Source organism: Girardinichthys multiradiatus, chromosome 17, assembly GCF_021462225.1.
Source record: "Girardinichthys multiradiatus isolate DD_20200921_A chromosome 17, DD_fGirMul_XY1, whole genome shotgun sequence".
NCBI classification, from domain to species: domain Eukaryota; kingdom Metazoa; phylum Chordata; class Actinopteri; order Cyprinodontiformes; family Goodeidae; genus Girardinichthys; species Girardinichthys multiradiatus.
The window spans coordinates 26,773,574-26,794,198 of NC_061809.1; the positions used below are offsets into that span (position 1 = coordinate 26,773,574).

General features: G+C 39.5%; 1 protein-coding gene and 1 long non-coding RNA gene across 3 annotated transcripts in view; one reads left to right on the forward strand and one right to left on the reverse strand.

Moving 5' to 3' along the window:
- Nucleotides 1–20,625, reverse strand: part of LOC124882699 — a 102,837-nt gene that overhangs the window by 21,396 nt on the left and 60,816 nt on the right. Inside the window, exon 3 of the long non-coding RNA XR_007041972.1 lies at nucleotides 14,458–14,542. This is a non-coding gene — a long non-coding RNA (uncharacterized LOC124882699). The remainder of the gene's footprint in view (nucleotides 1–14,457; nucleotides 14,543–20,625) is intronic.
- il22 (interleukin 22) lies at nucleotides 5,587–10,039 on the forward strand. Of its 2 annotated transcripts, XM_047389196.1 has the most exons (6): nucleotides 5,587–7,802; nucleotides 7,900–8,124; nucleotides 8,282–8,347; nucleotides 8,452–8,601; nucleotides 8,960–9,019; nucleotides 9,637–10,039. In XM_047389196.1, exons 2-6 carry the CDS (start codon nucleotides 7,954–7,956, stop codon nucleotides 9,763–9,765), a joined length of 576 nt encoding a protein of 191 aa, XP_047245152.1. In that variant the 5' UTR covers nucleotides 5,587–7,802; nucleotides 7,900–7,953; the 3' UTR covers nucleotides 9,766–10,039. The 2 variants fall into 2 exon arrangements, with proteins under 2 accessions (XP_047245152.1, XP_047245153.1); XM_047389197.1 differs by having other exon boundaries at nucleotides 5,587–8,124.

Consider the following 20,625-nt stretch of genomic DNA (forward strand, 5'->3'; position numbering starts at 1 on the left):
AGACCAGCTCCTCCAAGTCCGAGGTCATGGTTCTCGACCGGAAAAGGGTGGCTTGTCCTCTTCAGGTTGGAGGGGAGTTCCTGCCTCAAGTGGAGGAGTTTAAGTATCTCGGGGTCTTGTTCACGAGTGAAGGAAGAATGGAGCGGGAGATCAACAGACGGATCAGTACGGCTGCCACAGTAATGGGGGCGCTGTGCCGGTCCGTTGTGGTGAAGAGAGAGCTGAGCCGAAAAGCGAAGCTCTCGATTTACCTGTCGGTCTACGTTCCTACCCTCACCTATGGCCATGAACTTTGGGTCATGACCGAAAGAAAGAGATCCTGGATACAAGCGGCTGAAATGAGCTTCCTCTGTAGGGTGGCCGGGCACTCCCTTAGAGATAGGGTGAGGAGCTCAGCCATCCAGGAGGAGCTTGGAGTAGAGCCAATGCTCCTCCACATTGAGAGGAGCCAGTTGAGGTGGCTCGGGCATCTATACCGGATGCCTCCTGGACACCTTCCTCGGGAGGTGTTCCAGGCACCTCCCACCGGGTGGAGGCCCAGGGGACGGCGCAGGACACGCTGGAGAAACTATGTCTCTCAGCTGGCCTGGGAACGCCTTGGGCTCCCCCCAAAGGAGCTGGAGGTGGTGGCTGGGGAGAGGGATGTCTGGGTGTCTCTGCTGAGTCTGCTGCCCCCGCGACCCGGTCCCGGATAAGCGGAAGATGACGAGTACGAGTAATGATCATCTGATGTAATATTTTTAATGTAGATCTTTGTTTTCATTTATTTATTTGGTGTCTGGAGAAAGATCTAATTTATGCTCATATGTTTAAGAAGGGTGACCTTAAATAAAAACATCTAAAACTCAGTAAGCTTCATCACTGTCGCACAAGATGAATGTTCAAAGATCCAGCGGAGACATTAGCAAAATGTGAAGTGTTTGGTGGCTGTAATTAAAGGCTCTTTTCATTGCTTATTGAGAAGAATATGATTAATTTTGGTCATGGCATTCTTGTTCAAATGTAAATAAAAAAGTTTTTCCCCACAATGACACTCCTTGTACATGATCCAATCTTTGGGATGTCTTTGATTTTCAAGCAGAAAACAGCTTCTTGGTTGAATTAACATAACAAAATGTAAATCTGCCAGGTGTATGAATACTTGTGGGCTTACCAGATTCTAAGTTTAAGAAATGCTTGGATATTGAAAAGGAACTAGAAGGTCATGGTAAAATCTGTTTGAAGCACTCTATTTTAATAAAGTACCGAAATGCAGTAAATGTTTCCAAAATTGTTAAGGTCCTGATGGACCAGAACCTCGGACCAGAGTGAAGGGACATTAAAGGGTTGTGTCCAGGGTGAGAGGGGTCAGCTGCAGTCCTGGTTGCACGTCTCCTGCTCCTGAAGAGATGGAAGGTTGCAGCCAATCGGCTTCCCAACAGAGTGTCTGTTAGCGGCTGCAGTAAACCAGAGAGTTCTGGAGGATGGTTTGGATGATGGCAGTGTAGAAATTTACCATCATTAGTCTTTGCTGAGCCTTCTTCTGGAGCTCCACAAGAAGTCAACTGAGAGCTCAAACAGGCAGCAGAGGGATGAGTCCTTCTGGAGGTAAATGGACTGAACTTATAAAGCGCTTTTCCAGTCATACAGACCACTCAAAGCACTTTACACTAGAGCCACATTCACCCAATTGCACTCACTAATGCTCAGACATCCATACACCGATACGCAAATTGGTAGGCAACTTGAGTCAAGTGCCTTGCACATCAACATATGGCAGGAAGAAGCTGGAATCGAACCCACAACCTTCTGATTGCAAGACAACTACTCTTCCTACTGAGCCACAGTCACCTGATCCAATATCATCTCCACCATTTTGAGACATCGAGCTCCAAGTTGTTCACATTGCACCATTATATCAGACGGCCCATTTCAATCCTGTAGGGTAACTCAAAACTGAAGGAGTTTAATGGATCGGTGTCCAGATGTGCACCTGTAGGAGTACAGGGAGAATAACGGGAGAAGGATCCAGCCTTGGTGGTCTTAGTGTTGGAAATGTGCTGCTCCAGCCTCACATGGAGTTGGGTACATTTAGCTGGAGGAACAGAGCTGGAGTCCACAAACGGTATCCTGACGTAAGATCATGAGCAGTCCAGATGCAGGACCATGTTTGCAGCATCATGTACAGATGTGTTAGCTCTGTATGCACACTGTAGGGCATTCAAAAGACGGTCTATGGTTTTTCTTTGGAGGCGAGGACAAGGCGCTAAAAATACCACAGGGCATTTGGGTGAGGGGTGTGTAATTATTAAGTTCTGTGATCTTTGCGTTTTGAAGCAGGCTGGGTCATGACAAATCTCCAGTTAGGGTTTAAAATATCTGGCTTTACAACATCTGTTCAGATTGGCTTGAAATGTTTGTGGTGTAGCATATGAATAATGTTTGGTAAAGTAATTGTTAATTTTTGGATCTAAACCATCAGTTCCCATTAAACTGGAAAGTTTAACTGTTCAGCCAGAACTACTAGCTGTACTAAGTCTGTGAAAACTTAGGATGTTCTTCATCAGGTTGATGCTTACATCATGGCTGCTTGTTTAGTTGCTGTTTCTACATAGGGGATATTCTTTAAATTTGAAAACATGTCTGGTGTGGTAAAATTAACACCTTGTGTTCAAGTTGAGTTTGATATCAAATTATCCAGAAACGTGGAGCTTTTAGTTTTAATATTAAATGTAGCCACAACAGGGCAGGTAGCATCAAAACCTGACAAGTGTTAACTTGAAAGAAGCTGCTGCACAAAATATCTGAAAGAAAAATTTCTAAACTTTTTAAACATCATTTACTAAGATTAATGTGGTTGTTTCCGACCTTATCAGATGAATGAATGCAGTAAAATCCAGTGTGTGTACAATATCCTGTCTTAATTAAAGCAGGGATTTCCAGCAGCATTTCTCCACCTCTCCCCTTGTATAAGCTAAATCTGTGCAATGACGTTACAGCGTAGGAAGAACAAACATTGTTTCCTGCTTCCTGGCCGGGCAGCGCGCTCTAAACAAACACACCTGGCCACACCTTCAGGTGTGCGTAGAGCAGAATCCACAGCTGATGGTGAATTCCCCTCATAACATACAGAGCAGAATAAACAATGCAACACTGATGTGACGCCGCTAGTTAGTAAAGTTTCATCTGAGGAAACACAACAAAAACTCCGCACATGACTTCACCTCCAGCCAGGCGATATGTATAATTAATAATAATAAATTATTATTATTATTAAATAATAATAATTCAGCAAAATGTATGTACTGTATTTATTTTTCATGAGTCTGAGAATCAGAATCAGCTTTATTGCCAAGTTCGTACATACAAACAAGGAATTTGACTCCGGTACACTTTGCTCTTTGGTTTTGTTTTTGCATTACAGAATAAACATATTTACAATTTACAATGTACAATATACAAATATATAATAAAAAGGTGTATTTGCAACATCTGTATGCTGTTGTTTGGTACTCTATTAAATGTTCACCAGAGAAACAGCCTGGGGGAAGAAACTGTCTCTGTGGCTGGTTTTAGTAAACAGTGCTCTGTAGCGCCACCTGAAGGTAAAACTCTAAACAGTTTATGTGCAGGGTGTGTGGGGTCTGCAGAGATTTTTGCAGCTCTTTTCCTGACCCTTGACCTGTATAAGTCCTGGATGGAGGGAAGGTCAGCTCTGATTATTCTCTGCCCTGTTTTGTGCATGATCCAAACCACACTGAGATGGATGAAGACAGGACAGACTGAATGATGGCAGTGTAGAAGATGACCAGCAGCTCCTGTGGAAGGTTGAACTTCTTGAGTTGCCTCAGGAAGAACAGTCTCTGCTGGACCTTCTTCTGAACAGTGTCTATGTGTGAAGACCATCTCAGGTCCTCAGAGATGGTGGTTCCTAAGAACCTGAAGTGGTCCACGGCCGATACAGTGTTGTTGAGAATGGTGAGGGGGGTGTATGGGGGTGGTGTTCTCCGAAAGTCCACCACTATTTCCACAGTCTTGAATGGGTTGAGTTCATGGTATTTCTGACCGCACCAGTGGACCAGCCGATCCACCTGCTGTCTGTATGCAGACTCATCACCGTCCTGGATCAGTCCAATGACAGTGGTGTCGTCTGCAAACTTAAGGAGTTTCACGGACGAGTCCGATGAGGTGCAGTCATTTGTGTACAGAGAGAAGAGGAGTGGGGATAGAACACACCCCTGGGGGGCACCAGTACTTATTGATCTGGATCAGGAGAAGATGCTCCCCAGTCTCACCTGCTGCTGTCGGTCTGTCAGGAAGCTGTTGATCCACTGACAGGTGGAGGCTGGGACGTTGAGCTGGGTGAGCTTCTGGTGGAGGATGTCTGGTATAATGGTGTTGAAGGTGGAGCTGAAGTCTACAAACAGTATCCTGGCGTACGTCCCTGGACGTTCGAGGTGTTGCAGGATGAAGTGTAGACCTAAGTTAACAGCATCATCTGCTGACCTGTTTGCTCGGTAAACAAATTGCAGGGGTCCAGCAGGAGGCCTGTGATGTCTTTCAGGTGCTTCAACACCAATTTCATTTAAACTTTGATTGAAATGAACTATGAGAAGAAAGTTATTTAGTAAAACTTTGCGGCCTCAGTTTCTTTGGCAACATAAAAAGTACTGGGGATCATGCAGAGTGGTCAGATGTAAGGAAAACTATTTTTAAATGTTTACTTTGCATCACAACACATTTTCACTGCATTCTTGCCTAAAAAGATCAGCTTACTTAATGTTGCACAAGTAAAGCTTTAGAAGAGCCCAACTGAAATTATCAATATTATAATATAATAATAATATATAATATTATAAGGAGACTGATTTCTACAGAAGAGGAGTAGATGTGTTTGAAGTTCTTGTCTTATAACTGGGTTCCTGCACACATGGTAGAATTTACTTAATGCTGACTTTATTGTAGCCGCAGGGTTCCTTCTAATAAAAACTTAAAAAATATAAACACAATGACATGTTTATTGCCTTTATTACTGCAAAACCAATAGGTAGTAGCGAGCAAGATAAAAGATGAACTAAAAAGTGTTCCTTTCCTGTAGAGCAGAGGAGTAGACAAGGTAACACTTTCTACAGGAATGTCGTTCCTGGAACCAGGGACTCGAAACATTGTTCTTAATCGTGAAAACAAGCATTTTAAAACTGTTTTAAGACCAGAAATTCACATTTCTGAATTAACAGAGATTTTTAAAATGATGAACTATGCAGTACATATTCATTTTTTAATGTTACTCATTTTATTATTAGCTGTTCATGGTAATTTCTTTACTACTGAGCAGAGGAGCGATGGAGGAGCTGCTGGTCATCTTACCCACGCGTTTCCCACGTTTGTACCTCTGAGATCTTTTTATTAATCATATTTATTATTAATTATAGTTATCTTAAATCTTTAAGTTTGAAATATAGTAAATGTAAATTAACCCTAACAAGAGATTTCATAGTTGAAATGAAATTAATCTAAAAAGACATTACACCATTTTCAGTAACTTCACAGTCACTGGTTCAATTCCCAGCTCCTCTAATCCGCATGTTGAAATGTTTCTGAACAAGATATTGTGTTTAACGTCATTTCAGCTTGAATTATAACACAGGAGATGGACTAAAGGAATCATACTGAAAGGTTTATTCTGAGGCAACATTTTCTGTAATGACCAGGAGAAATCAGGAAGGGTTTCAAGTGCAAACTGAGTGATACATTTTATGCATTAAATATTTCCTGTTTGAAGCTGGTGGTCTTTGATAGCTGCTTTGTAATCGTACCTTTAAATGGGTCTTTTTCATCTGTTTTTTTACTTTAAATTATGGTTTTGCTTGGCTGCACCGTGCAACCTGTCTCTATATTTATTGACCTCACAGACTGAGACATCGTTTCTTTCTGTGCGTGACAAAACTTTACCTTGAGTTTTAGAGCAACAGGATATGCAATCAATCGGAAAGAGCAGTTTGTGGTTACATCATGGAAATCTGAATATTTCCACTTTTTAAACCTAGTAAAACATAAATATGAACTCATTAAAACACAAGCACAGATCGACGCTATTTCCTGAATTACAGTTACATTGAATTTCTTAATTGGATTTCTGAAAAAATCTTTGCTGCTGCTTATTTCCTTCTTATTGCTGAGTCGGCGCTCCAGTTTACGCTCCGTATTCTAAAGGTCGACAAAAAAGTGTGTCAACAGGTCACGACTGGAGACGTCTTCTGTGACGCAGACTTGATGCTACATGCTGCTCTTTCAGTTTTATTTAAGATAACAGGACAGATTTACAGATCAATGAATGATCTGGTTTGGAACCCAGTTACAACTGGTTGGTTTAGAACGTATCTGCAGCCTCAGAGGGATTCACTCCCACATCCGGCACAATAAGGGGGGAACTTGATCTTCCAATCACAGAACCAGGAAATGTGGATGACCGAAGGAAAATATGATGCCGAAACTTCTCAAGGAGACATGAGGCATTGTAACCAATTTTCCAAAGACATGGTTTATACTACAGTATCACTGACATGGAGCCACATTTATGTATTGCATAAAAAAGCAAACTCTTCAAACAGTCCCTCAGGGATTCATCCTGAGCCCTTTTTCTTTCTTCTCAACAACCTCATCAGGAGTAGTTGACTGCCGATTAGACACTATTCTGGTTTTATGTTTGTCAATAACATCCTGGAAATCCTGTGATAATTTCTTATTTATTTTTTGTCAAAGTATGAAGGCTTGTCATTAAATGTCTTTAGCCTGTTGGCACAGATTAATAAACAGTGAGATTACATAGCTGACAAAGAGGCTGCTTTCAGTTTGATAGCTGATACCGATTACAGATTTGGCACATAGGTTCACATGTCTCTGGACAACCGAATGCTGTGACAAAGCCAAATGTTACATAATGTCTTCATTTGTCTTTCTAACAATTGCCGTGAGTTGAAAGATTATTGTTGTAATATTATACGTCCCATTTATATGGTACATCTTACTCTGGTGCATTTTTGAACTCATTTGAAGGAAAACAGCAAAATAAGATGCAAATTAAAGCTAATTTCCATTTAAAGATACATTAGTAAAAATGCTGCCTCGGCCGTCGGATCGCAAATTTGACAGTGACATCGCAGCTGATTAAAGTAATTTCCTGTTGCAACTCAGAAACACTAACAGACTAACACTGCAAAAAAATTATGTGAAAGTCAGTTTACGGATTTGTATTTTTGTTTTGCTAATTAGATCCAGACCAAGGTAATTTTTGCAATAATCACTTATTTTGTTTTTAAACATAATAGTTGCAGCTGAAACACACTCTTTTATGCCAACCATTATCTGAATATGAATTAGACTGTAAAGTTTATGTGTTGCACAACATCACAACAATTAATCTGCTACACTAACTTGTAAGCAGAGCCGCTGTGAGGTTTTTCCCTCTCAGGGAAATAATAAGTCACTTCCAGTTCTTGACCCTCCAGGGAACTCATGTGCAAACACTCACACATGCAGTCAGAGGAAATTTTATACAGAAGCATAATTAAAATATTTTTGGACAAATGGACGTCATCACTCGTCACTCCTTGACTGACAGGTTATTTCTCTTTGTTTTAACGACACTAAACAAACAAATAAGTAATGACCTGTGTGTGTGTGTGTGTGTGTGTGTGTGTGTGTGTATAAGCGTATGAGCCGGGGTTTTTTGGTTGTCCTAGATTCTTGGAGTGGGGGCGGAGGGTTGTTTTGTATAAAGGCCAGAGACACTCTAACATCTTCACAACAGCACCTGCTGACAGGTTGGTGAACACACTCTCAGCAGCAGCAGCTGAAGCAGATGTGCAACCTCTTTCACCTGCTCTAGATCTTTGTCACATTTCTGCTTCTTTCTTTCAGCTGAAAGGTCTCTGCTCTCCAGGAACGGATCAACATCAGTAACCTGCCCGCACCATGAAGCTCGATAACGCCACAATTGCCTCCTGCCTACGTTCGGCTGCCACCGCTCTCGCCGTCCTGTTTCTGATTGCCTGGACCGAGCAGGTGGTGTCGCACCCTGTGCACCGCTCCCCGCCGCTGAAAGACCCAAAGACGCATCAAGCGGTCCGAGAAATGTCACAGCATGTGGGTGTTCACTCAATAAATCTCGTTCAAACTTTACGATTTCATCTATCTTATTCTCATGGAATATAATAAAACATTTAAAGAGGCGGTTGTTTTAGGCAAAAAATAAAGAATCCAAGTTTTGTGTTTAATCAGAGATGTTAATTTCTCTCTTCAGGCTCAGAGAAAAGAGCTGGAGGAGGACACCAGCATCAGACTGATGCCCAGAGCCAGCGCTGACCAGGTGAGCCTGTTTTTCCAGCTCCTGTCCCTCATAACAGAAGTTTCCACCCGAGCTGAACATTTCCAGAAGATCCTAATGTTTCCTTACTTCTCCACCTCCTCCAGAACCACATGGAGATCTGCTGCCTCCATGCCAACATCCTCAACTTCTACCTGAACAACATCCTGCACAAATACAGTTATGAGCATCCCAGCATGCACCAGCTGAAGACTGACCTCCACCGCGTCAGCGAGGACCTGCAGGATCAAGGCTGTGTAAGTGTTTAATAAGCAGCAAATCATGTAATAAGAAGTGTGTAAACATGTAGAAGTACAGCTTATTGCATCTTGTTTATCCTATTTAATTCATCTGGAGCAGAGGTTTCAGCCTGATAGATCATTTTATCATTTTAAGCTCAAAAGTGCAGCCTTCTGCAGGTTTCATAGATAAAGTACCACAGTCTGAGTCAAAAACCGAGAAACATCATGAGTGAAAAACCTGAACATGAAAGTAGTTTTAATCTCGGTGTGGTTGATCCAGAAACTGATAACGACTCGCTGTGGTTCACGCTCACAAGCTAACAGATCAAGCTGATAACCGCTACTAACCTCCTGAACATTCCTATGTCTGCAGAACCTCACCCACTACCATAACCATCGTCACACTGTTGAGTTTCGCAGGAAGCTAGAAAAGGTGAGTTCAAGATTTCTTGCCTTGGTTTTATTATCCTGATAATAACAACATCAAAAAGCCTTTTAATCGCTACAAACTTGTATGAACACATTGCATAAAAGAGGCTTTACATCTGAAAGAACTACACAAACATTTGCCTTCTAGAGTTCAAACTATAAAATTATGCTTAATTAATTAATTAATTATGTCCCTGTTTGACTTCTTTAAAGTTTTAGCTTTGAAACTAGATTATTTGTCTCTAAAACTCATAATTCCCTTTCAGGCATTTTTTAATAAGACTAAAGGTAACATTTTACTAATTATGAGTTAATTTTGGTTCCAGCCTATGAAATTTGAAATTTAGAATATTGTTGTTAAAAGTTTTGGATATTATAGAATAATGTATTATGAACTTTTCATTATAACAGGTTAAAATCTGAAAAGTATAAATGTAATAGTAGTTTAGCAAAATAAAATATATTTAATTCAATTATTAACTATGTATGTACCAACTGGACCCATTATTAACCCATAACAAAGACTACAGGGGCATGGCTAGCATTACTCGGACTGAATAAAGATTTAGCTGGCAACTTTAAACGGATCCGATAAACTTTATTTGCGGTTTTGTGTTTCAGATGGAGGGCGTGCGCGGCATCAACAAAGCAGTGGGAGAGATTGACATCCTTTTCACATACCTGCATGATTACTGCGAGGCGCCCAAACCCTTCGCCAACGCCACCAATGACGCCGACAATGATAACTGATTCCTCAACTGCTTCCTTCCAAACATATTTATTTTATTTAAACTTTTATAGCAACAACTTTTGTACTTTTATTTATTGGTCTATTTAATTACAGATCATTTAAAAAATATTTATACTGACACATACGTTTTTGATCAGTTTATTGATCCGTGTGTTTAATACCGGACCTGAAAAAGTTCTGGTGTTCATTATGTTGTTGCCATATTATGGCTGGTTTTTATATAAAAGAAGTTACAGTATTTGAGTGTTAGTCAGGTTCGTTGTGCTCATTTAACTGATTGCTACCAATTTTATTGTTAAAGTTTTAAAATAAAGAGTTTATACGTTGATGATATCCCTGAGATGTTTTTGTCTTTAATCTCTACACAGAAAACAGAATTTGGTATCAGTCCGTTTATCTTCAGCTCGGTTCAGATGGACATCTATGTTGAACACAGGCTGAAAATGCTGTGATGGTTAACATTTTAGTTTATTATTTCCTTTCCTTGTCAGTGGGGTACTAAACATCAGAGGGTAAAAACATAAACCAAGACAGGAGATTCCAATAAAATGAAGAGCTGCATCCTTTATTCACAGCAAAACTGGATAAATTAATCAATAAATAACTGTCTGAAATAAGAAAGATAAGATTAAATGTAACAGATCTGCATTAAACTCAAATCTTCTACGGGAGATCAGTAAGGTTGATTATTCATAAGAGACCTTTTAGGGAATAAAAACAAGACAAACTAAATGAAAGTTTGTTTGGGACGTGCAGCTGTGCTCAAAATATTAGCAGTGTGTTTAAAAAAGTGAACAAAGCTCAAAATCATCATGCACATGCACTGGAAAAACTTCCCAAAATATTTGAAATCGTGAAATGAAGAAAATGTCATTAAAATTGTTATCAGTATACAGACACTGAGGAAATGACTATCAGGCTGTTTAAATGTATCATTGTAGTAGCGATGGATAAAGAAAACGTTCACCTTTTCTATAGTCTGTATAACCAGTATTCCCGAGAACTGCTTCACATCTTGCATGGAGACAACTACCTGCTACCACCTGTTAACCAGGACGATTGGCTCTTCTGCATTTCTTGGTTTTTCCTCAGGAGTATCATGTTTGATGGTGTGGAACTAACATGCAGCTCCTGACTGGTGTATTTTGGGTCGTCGTTGTGTTGAAACTCGAATTCAAGGCCATTTACTCCTCAACATAACACAACATGACCGCTGCAAGTACTTCTTGCTGATAGCTTGGCTTCACATCACCATTTTTGTCACAAAGGTAACTGTAGACCTTCACTGACCACCCTGGAGCTGGACAGGCAATGTCTTTCTGGTTTGTGTTTCCATTTTAAAGAATTTAGGATCATTTTAGCTGAGCAGCCAATAATTTCCGACAAACAATCCGACCGTACCATCTGCAGCAATAAATAAGGGCCAATAGTTTAATTCCTGTTTGTACACAGAAAACATGACCTCACTCGATAAACTACACACCATCTTGCACTCCATCTCAAAAGCTCCCTTTCACAATCTCTTTGCATTTTGTAATTTTAAAACAATGCTCACAACCATTGGCATAACATTGACCTGTGTACTGGCAAATATGATTTAATGGCATTTAGAGTATCTCTGCTGCTCTAAATAAGCTCCAATTATTGGTTCAGGATGTCTTCTGGATGTAAACCTCTCACTAAAACTGTTTTTCATCTGATCTTGAATTTCTTTAGCACTAGGCAAGGTGTGCCTTTTGAGATCTTTTCACCTACTTCAAGTCGTCAGACAGGCTGTGTTTAAGTGATTTCTTGATTCTCCAGGTCTGCCAGTCATTAGGCCTGAATGTGGCAAGAGCGTTTATGGTCGATAATTGTTAACATCCACATAGGGAAATTTATGGATAACTTTTTTGCCTTCAATGAAATAATCATTTAAAAACTGCTTTTTGTATTTATTTAGGTTGCATCTGATGTTAAAAGATTACTTCCTAAAAGTGGGAAGAGAAGAAATCTGGAAATAAACAACAACTGATCCTGAACATACTCATTTATGCACAAATGTAAAAATGTTTTATTCTGACCAAGACTGTAGGAACACCTCCTGCTGAAATTTGATTGAACTAAATCATCTTTTAACTCCACAGCGTTTGTGCTCTAGAGACTGACCATCAAAGCTGAAGACTCTCAGCCCTGGTAGACTTTTGGAGACGGAGTTCAAACTAACAGAGGGACCACAGACTACAGCGTTTATCAAACCAACCAAAGCCTACGGGACCATCGAAGTCTCGTGGAAACTCTTGTGAGCAAGACAATTTGAAGGAACAAACACAGCAGTAGGTGGCGTTAATAGAAGATATTTTCAGAATTCAGAAGGGTTATATTTCTGTCCCACTCCCTCATAAAATTAATGCAAATCAAAATTCTTGAAGTTTACCTTACAAGTGAAAATGATTGGGAAATAATTTTTTTTGTCATACTCATGTTGAGTTTAAAACATCTATTTTTTGTGTTAGTGGGTTTAGGAATGATGTTGGCTTCAATCTAAACATGTTATTTTTATCTTAGACAATATGTTTGGGCTGGATTGAACATACAAACAATTATGATACATTTATTCCATATGAAAATATTTGATTAAAAATATACATTTTAAAAAATGAAGTTCCATTGCCTTCATGCTGAATATGTGAACTGTTTATTTCTTTTTTGTTTGCTGCATTTTAGTCTTAAATATCTGACTGGTTCTTGTTTTTTTACATGGCTGTAATTAGTTAGTCGGCTCACAGCCGTTGTTGTGTTCTAGACTCTCTTTTCATTGGCTGTCTTCAACACACGTTTGCAGTCGGGTTGGTGATCAGTTCACGCTACCCGATTATGTGCAGATTCGGACTGAAAAATTCATACCTTTCTGAGTGAGTGCAACTGAGGTTGTGTCGGTTCCCCTCACACAATAACAGACTCCTTCTACTCACCTTCCAGACTTTTTTTCAGTCCATCTTCAGCTGTTATATGCTTAAAATATTTAGTAAAATTCTAATCCATGGGGATACAAGTCAAGAGTATTTCTCTGTAAGTAAAAATCTTGTGTCTGCTGTGACTAAAACTCTCAACAGATTATAACCGTATTGTTTTACCTTGGGAAGAATATGTCTGTTTCCACTCAGTTCTTATCACCAATCACATATTGTCGTATTACACCCTTGGTGTAATACGACAAGCGTGGCTTGACTTTTCTTCTGAGGCCTCCAGAAGCAGCCCTAATCAAAGTGGATTTTCTCCCATGGCCTGAAGAACGTGCCCTTGTCATACCGGTCAGCGGGGCCAGCTAACCAGCCAAAGCCCCCCACTAGCTGCATCGCTGGTCCCTTGAATGCCCATACGTGGATGACTGGACAGCTTCGCTTGCCTCAACTCGTCGCCCAGGAAACCTTTTCCTCAGCACGGTTAAAGTAAGAAGTAGTGTTTGAGCAGAGAAGATTAGTTCAGAGTGAAATAATCTGAATAATGTTTATTCCATGACGTTTGGTTTTTGTTTTTTCAGCTAAGTGCTATCAGACTAGCTGCTCAGCTAATGATGTGTTCTTTGTTGTGTTTTTAAAGTTAAGATAAACTTTATTTAAAGGGTGGTTTTTAAAGACAGATCGGTCATAACGCACTGTCAATGCTTATGCATTCTGATCCTTTTATTGATGATTTTTAAAGATACATGTTCAACTTAGCTTCAAACGATAGCGGCTAAGGTAACACATGACTTCCGAGTTTATTAAGAATCATTTATCCAGAAAGGTTGTTAGTTTCCAATCTAAGAAAATATTTCCCTAAATATTATTCTACTAAATATGATAGCTAATTAAACACCATTAAGACTCATTTATCTATAAAGGTTTGGTTCTTATTAAAAAATAATATTTCCTTAAATATTATTTTAATATTGCCTTAATAATATTTCCTTGAATATTATTGTACTTAATTAAGGCAGCTAATTAAGCACTATTGAGAATTAGTCATGCAGAGGTTTGAGTTTATTCAGCAAATCATTCTTTAAAATATTATTTCATTAAAATGTTTTTTCTGGTCTTGTATTGTAAATAGTTGTTTGAAGGTAGCAATTACTGTCTAAGTTAGTTCCAAGACTAACTTAACTTCATTTGCTTATCCATCTAGCCCCATTTTGCTACAAGAGCAAACACCTTTTCACAGCACTCTAAAAGGACTGAATCACCAACATGTTTGGGCTTCAGGCCAGAAATCAGGAGAAACTTCAGACTACTGAGAAGTCAGCAGAGGCCGTATCTCCACTGATGTCAGCGTTTCATTCATTCATCTCCATGACAAAGTCAGGGGCTGCCACATCTAAGACAGTAACACTATAGATCATCTGAATGTGTGTCAGTTAATTGCCACAAAAACCTTAAAAGCTTCAAAATGAAACTCTATATGTGCCAATGGTTGATTTATGGGCAGTAGGTTTGCTTTGATTTAAATGCAACAAAATGCTGAGGCTGTTAACGGAACCTGTAGAGAGACAGTGAAATGGTTTCATCAGTGTCCAGACGGGTGCAGCATAAACCATAATTATCACAAGACAGCTTCACGGAAAATCTTCTCAGTTGGCTGCCTTCGGGTTTCAAGTCTCCTCTCGCTACCTGTGAACGAACCTGGCTCACCCTCCACCGTGCTCTCCTCCAAGATCATCCACCTAGAATTACCTGGACCTTTCACTCGCCCGACACGCTCCCGGAGTTTTCCATCATCTCATTTCTCCACCCCCCTGGCGGATCTCCTAATCTCCCTCTGTAAGCAAAAATATATCAAGATCAACAACCCAGAATATTACCTGTCTCTTACCATTGATCCCTTCTCCATACAGCAGCGAGTTCCTGTTTCTCCAGCAAACAAAACATTTCTAAATAAACTTGTTAAAACCTTTCCTGTTTGCCTGAGTGTATTTCTGCATGTGGGTCAAAGCAGCTGGAAAAATGATGACCGCCTAGTTTATAAAACAATCTAGATTCAACATTTATTAGTCAGATTGCATTTTAATTACTAAAATACACAGGCAGACAGGAAATGTGTCTGAGCAGCCTGTAACAGACAAACCAAATAAAAGTTTAGTGAATAAGAATTAGTGACGTAAGGATCCTTGTTAATCTAAAAACACAACAACCTACAATGTAAACATTCAGACCACCGACACACCCCTCATTTCATGCAGAAGGATGAATTTTATATTTATAATTAATTTGTTTGTACTGAATAGTCTGTATTTATGTGACCTTCAAGCTTTCTGTGGAGTTAAAGGTAAATTATTTCATTTTCATCATCCAGAGGGTAAAAATCATCTAAAACTAAAGAACTGCAGGTTTCTCAGTCATTTGTTTCCCACCATCTAGTGCTAAAAATCAGCTGCACTGCTGTTTTATGAAGCCACCTTCCTCAGCAGAGTTAAGGTCTACAGACGCCCGCTGGGTGAACAGTGGTTAGAACTTTCTGTGGCAGCAGTTTTTAAATAGGACACTGATGTTTGTTGATGCATCTGGGCATGTTGGAAAGTTGCTAGTCTGCAGCTTTGTGACCTGAGACAATTGAAGGAGCGGTTCTTTTGACATGAGTCACAGCAAACTGCCTTGTAGTCTAAAGGAACAATGCCTTACTGAAAAATTTCACACTGGTCTTCAGGGATTCCTTCAGCTGAGGTTGTGCCTTTATGTAGTTATGATCGTTACAAACATGAATGCTGCATCAGTTTTATGCTTTTATTTATTTGAACCAAGGTCATTACAGAGAGCAATGATTAGACAACTGAAATGATTTCTACAAGCAAGAGTTAGAATTCATTTTGAATCTTCTCTAATCCACACATAGTCAAATCTGTCCATACTGTCATAAATTGGACCAAGTGCAGGACCAAAGTGGCAGCCACATGGTCAGCTGAACTATTTAATGACAAATAATAGTAAACATACAGAAGAAAAAGAGGACACAGAGCATAGTTAGGGGATCAGGAAATGAGATGGGCAGGAACAGGAAGGCAAACAGTAAAAAAGTTCTCTACTCAATGGAAAAATAGCCTACTGTTGTATAAAAAGACACTTCACCAAGCTAGAACAGCTTATTTCTCATCATTAATAGAAGAGAACAAAAATAATCCTAGGTTTCTCTTTAATAAAGTTGCTAAACTTACACAGAGTCATAGCTCTGTTGAGCCATCCATTCCCTTAGCTCTTAGCAGTCATGACTTTATGGGATTCTTCTTAAATAAAATTGATTCTATTAAAAATAAAATCTTTGACATACTCCTGAAGATGATTACTTCATCCTCAGCAAGTGAGACAACTTTGGAAATAACTGCAGAACCTGATTTGTGTTTGGACTGTTCTGATCCTGTGGAGCTTCCTGAGTTATCAGAAATATTAACTTCATTTAAACCTTCAACTTGTATGTTAGACCCAATCCCAACCAAATTATTTAAGGAAGTGTTCCCTCTGATTACCAGCCCCATTTTAGATATGATTAATCTATTTTTAGTAAATGGATCAGAACCACAAGCTTTTAAAGTAGCTGTAATTAAACCTTTACTTAAGAAACCTTCGCTTGATCGAGATGATTTAATAAATTACAGACCTATATCCAATCTTCCATTCTTATCTAAAATTCTTGAGAAAATAGTTGCTAATCAAATGTGTGAACATTTATACAGCAATGACCTGTTTGAAGAGTTTCAGTCAGGTTTCAAAGCTCATCATAGCACTGAAACAACTCTGCTGAAAGTCACTAATGATATTCTTATGGCCTCAGATAATGGACTTGTGTCTGTTCTGGTTCTGTTAGATCTCAGTGCTGCATTTGATACAGTCGACCATAATATTCTCTTAAAAAGGCTGGAATATGCTGTAGGGATCAGGGGAACAGCGCTAGGCTGGTTTAAATCTTATCTGTCTGACAGATTCCAGTTTGTTCATGTAAATGATAAATCATCTTTAAACTCCAGGGTTAATTGTGGAGTACCACAGGGTTCAGTACTTGGGCCAATTCTCTTTACTATATATATGCTTCCAATAGGTCAAATTATCAGGCAACATAGAATAAATGTTCACTGTTACGCTGATGATACTCAGCTTTACTTATCCATAAATCCTGATGAACCCAACCAGTTAGATAGACTACAAGCATGTCTTGAAGATATAAAAACTTGGATGACTTTAAATATTCGGCTTCTAAATTCAGACAAGACAGAAGTTGTCGTCTTTGGACCGGAGTCTTTAAAAAAGAAACTGCTTAGTCAATCACTTAACCTGGATGGCATTAAATTGACCTCCGGTAATAAAGTAAAAAACCTTGGTGTTAACTTTGACTAGGACAAGTCATTTAAATCCCATATTAAACAGGTTTCTAGGATTTCCTTCTTTCACCTCCAGAACATTGCTAAAATTAGAAATATCCTGTCGAGGAGTGACGCTGAAAAACTAGTCCATGCATTTGTTACTTCAAGGCTGGACTATTGTAATTCTTTACTATCAGGATGTCCACAAAATGCAGTTAAAAGCCTTCAGCTGATTCAAAATGCTGCAGCAAGAGTTCTGATGAAAATTAAAAAGAGAGATCATATTTCTCCTACTTTAGCTTCCCTTCATTGGCTCCCTGTTAAATCCAGAATAGAATTTAAAATTCTCCTCCTCACATATAAAGCCCTTAATGATCTAGCTCCATCATACATCAGAGATCTGATTGGTCCATATGTTCCTAACAGAGCACTTCGTTCTCAGACTGCAGGTTTACTGGTGGTTCCTAGAGTCTCTAGAAGTAGAATGGGAGGCAGATCCTTTAATTATCAGGCTCCTCTCCTGTGGAACCAGCTCCCAGTTTTAGTCTGCTGGGTTTCCTTAGTTAGAAAACCTTTTAATCAACTTGAATAATAAAATGGATTTGACTGCACTGATTGATAACTAGGATCAACATGAATGTATCTACTGGACTTGGAATCTGTATGTTTCGACTGAATTGAGTTTGTAAAGTGTCTTAAGATGACATGTGTGTGGCGCTATATAAATAAACTGAATTGAATTGAAAGTCCAGCAGTGAGAATTGAAAACCGGAGAGCTTAAAGATGGGGAGAAGTGGTAGGGAGGTGGGAGCAGGAGTTAAGGGAGAAGAGAAAATGTCCCTCATAAATCTAACAGAAAATAATAATACATGATGAATGCAAAAATAAACTAAGAACTTTAAAAACAACGAATAAACTAAAATGAAAGCAACTAGAGAAAAAAAGGGAAGACATAGAAATGTATAAAGAAACACCTGAGGATCATGACACATACACACTAAAATATATTTATACGCCCCCACTAATATGGTTAAATAAAACGTTAAAGGGCTGTTAGCAAGACACACCTTGAACACACACTTCTTGTAGCTATCCAACAAGCCTCTGGCATCACTCTGACCAAATATTAGATCAGAACACTTCCTTGCAGAGCTCATTTAAATGAGGATTTCCTGTCAAAGATATGACTTTTAACCACAGGTTACTAATTTCCAAGAGGGTTGAGCCTGCTATTTCCAATCCAAAACTAACTTGAATATGTGCTTTAAATCATCATTTCAAATTTCAAGATGTTAATTTGAGGCAAAGTTGAATAACTTGTGAGCAGCCCTACTTCTTCATTCCTTCCACTTTGTACAATGCAGCACTGATAGTGAAATAGCCCCAAAGTAAGATATTTCCACTACCAATAAGGTTGGAAAGCCTCTCCTTAGCTCTTTCAGTCTTCCTATCAAACAGCTCAATGTTTGTCTTATCTGAGCATAAACCCATGAGCCTTGATGGTTCCTGGGTGGTTCCTGAACATCCTAAACAATTTTATTTCATCTGTGGGGGACAGTTTGGGTCTTTAAGAGAACCAGCGTCTGCAGGAGGAGGGAGCAGCTGCCGACAGTCAGAATGCCTGCAGCAGAACAAACGAGAGGAAGACCCCACAGAATCTGCAGAGCATGAATATTGAATATCCAACCTAAAACTAACTTCACTGCGGTCAGAAGTTCGTAGTTTTGCACTTCAAAGTCCTTGTCCTCATTATTCCCATGACTGAGACAAAAATCTTGCCATAAAGCCCAAAACTGTAACTTCTTCAGGCAAACGTTGGAGCTTCATCATCCAGAGAGCCTCTCTGCTTCTCCTGCCACCCCCTCACTACAGAACCCCTGATACCCCTAATGACTGACACATGTTGCCTGTCGAGAAGCACCACAGTAGCTCAGTTTATCAGAACACCAAACAGCACCTCTAATGGTTTCTGTCATGTTACTGGGCTGGCAGCTGTTCATTACACATTAGAGCCGCCAATTTGCAAAAGGAAATTATATGACAAGCAATCAATCAGCACAGTGGTGAATTGCAGGCAAACTGAGCTCGTCAGTTTTATTTTATGAGCTGTTGTTGCTATTTGTGAGGATCAGACTGTATGCGGTGACAAATGTGTTGCCAGCAAGACTGTGATGAATTTTAAATGCTGTAATCTTTTATCCTCGTCACAATAAATAAAAAATATGATGATAACATTTAACGTTGATATCTCCCATCCCTTCTGGACTCCATTTGAAATACATGCTGTATCCAGATGACCACTAGATAGCAGTAATCATGTCACACAGTTCCTTTAAACCCTAGAAGTTGTTTAAGAAAACTCAGGAAAACTACAGTGGCTTGTAAAAGTATTCATAACCCTTGAACTTTTCCTCATATTGTCACATTCCAACCATAAATATAAATATATTTTAATGTAATTTTATGTGAAAGTCCAACACAAAGTGGTTTACAATTGTAAGGTGGAAAGAAAATTATACATGATTAAAAAAATCTTTTACAAATTAAAAATTGAAAGGTGTGGTGTGCAAAAAGTATTCAGCCCCCTTTAATCTGAGTGCAACCAATTTTCTTCAGAAGTTGCCTGATGATTGCTAATGACTAAATAGTCCACCTGGGTGTAATCTAATCTCAGTACAAATAAAGCTGCTCTGTGACGGCCTCAGAGGTTAGTTAAGAGAATATCGGGGAGCAAACAGCATCATGAAGTCCAAGGAACACACCAGACAGGTCAGGGATAAAGTTGTGGAGAAGTTTAAAGCAGGATTAGGCTATAAAAAGATTTCCAAACTTTAAACATCTCATGGAGCTCTGTTCAATCCATCGTCTGGAAATTGAAAGAGTATGGCACAACTGTAAACCTACCAAGACAAGGCCGTCCACTTAAACTCACTGGCTGAACAAGGAGAGCACTGATCAGAGATGCAGCCAAGAGGCCCATGGTCACTCTGGATGAACTGCAGAGATCCACAGCTCAGGTGGGGGCATCTGTCCACAGGACAACTATTAGTCTTATGGAAGAGAGGCAAGAAGAAAGCCATTGTTAAAAGAAAAAGAAGTCCTGTTTGCAGTTTGCCAGAAGCCATGTTGGAGACCCAGCAAGCATGTGAAAGAAGGTGGTTTGGTCAGACGAGACCAAAATTGAACTTTTTGGCCTAAATGCAAAACGCTCTGTGTGGCAGAGAACTAACACTGCACATCACCCTGAACACACCATCCCCAGTGTCAAATATGGTGGTGGCACCATCATGCTCCGGGGCTGCTTCTCTTCAGCAGAGACAGGGAGGGGGTCAGAGTTGATGGAAAGATGGATGGAGCCAAATACAGGGCAATCATGGAAGAAAACCTGTTGGAGTGTGCGAAAGACTTGAGACTGGGGTGGAGGTTCACCTTCCAGCAGGACAACGACCCTAAACATAAAGCCAGGGCTACAATGGAATGGTTTAAACAAAACATTTTAATGTGTTGGAATGGCCCAGTCAAAGTTCAGACCTGAACCCAACCGAGAATCTGT

Bases quoted from the DNA above. Each gene is read 5' to 3' on its own strand.
- il22 (XM_047389197.1), top strand. From the start codon at position 7,954: ATGAAGCTCGATAACGCCACAATTGCCTCCTGCCTACGTTCGGCTGCC. The intron at 8,125-8,281 runs GTGGGTGTTCAC...TTCTCTCTTCAG, and splicing joins TCCGAGAAATGTCACAGCAT to GCTCAGAGAAAAGAGCTGGA. The intron at 8,602-8,959 runs GTAAGTGTTTAA...CTATGTCTGCAG, and splicing joins ACCTGCAGGATCAAGGCTGT to AACCTCACCCACTACCATAA.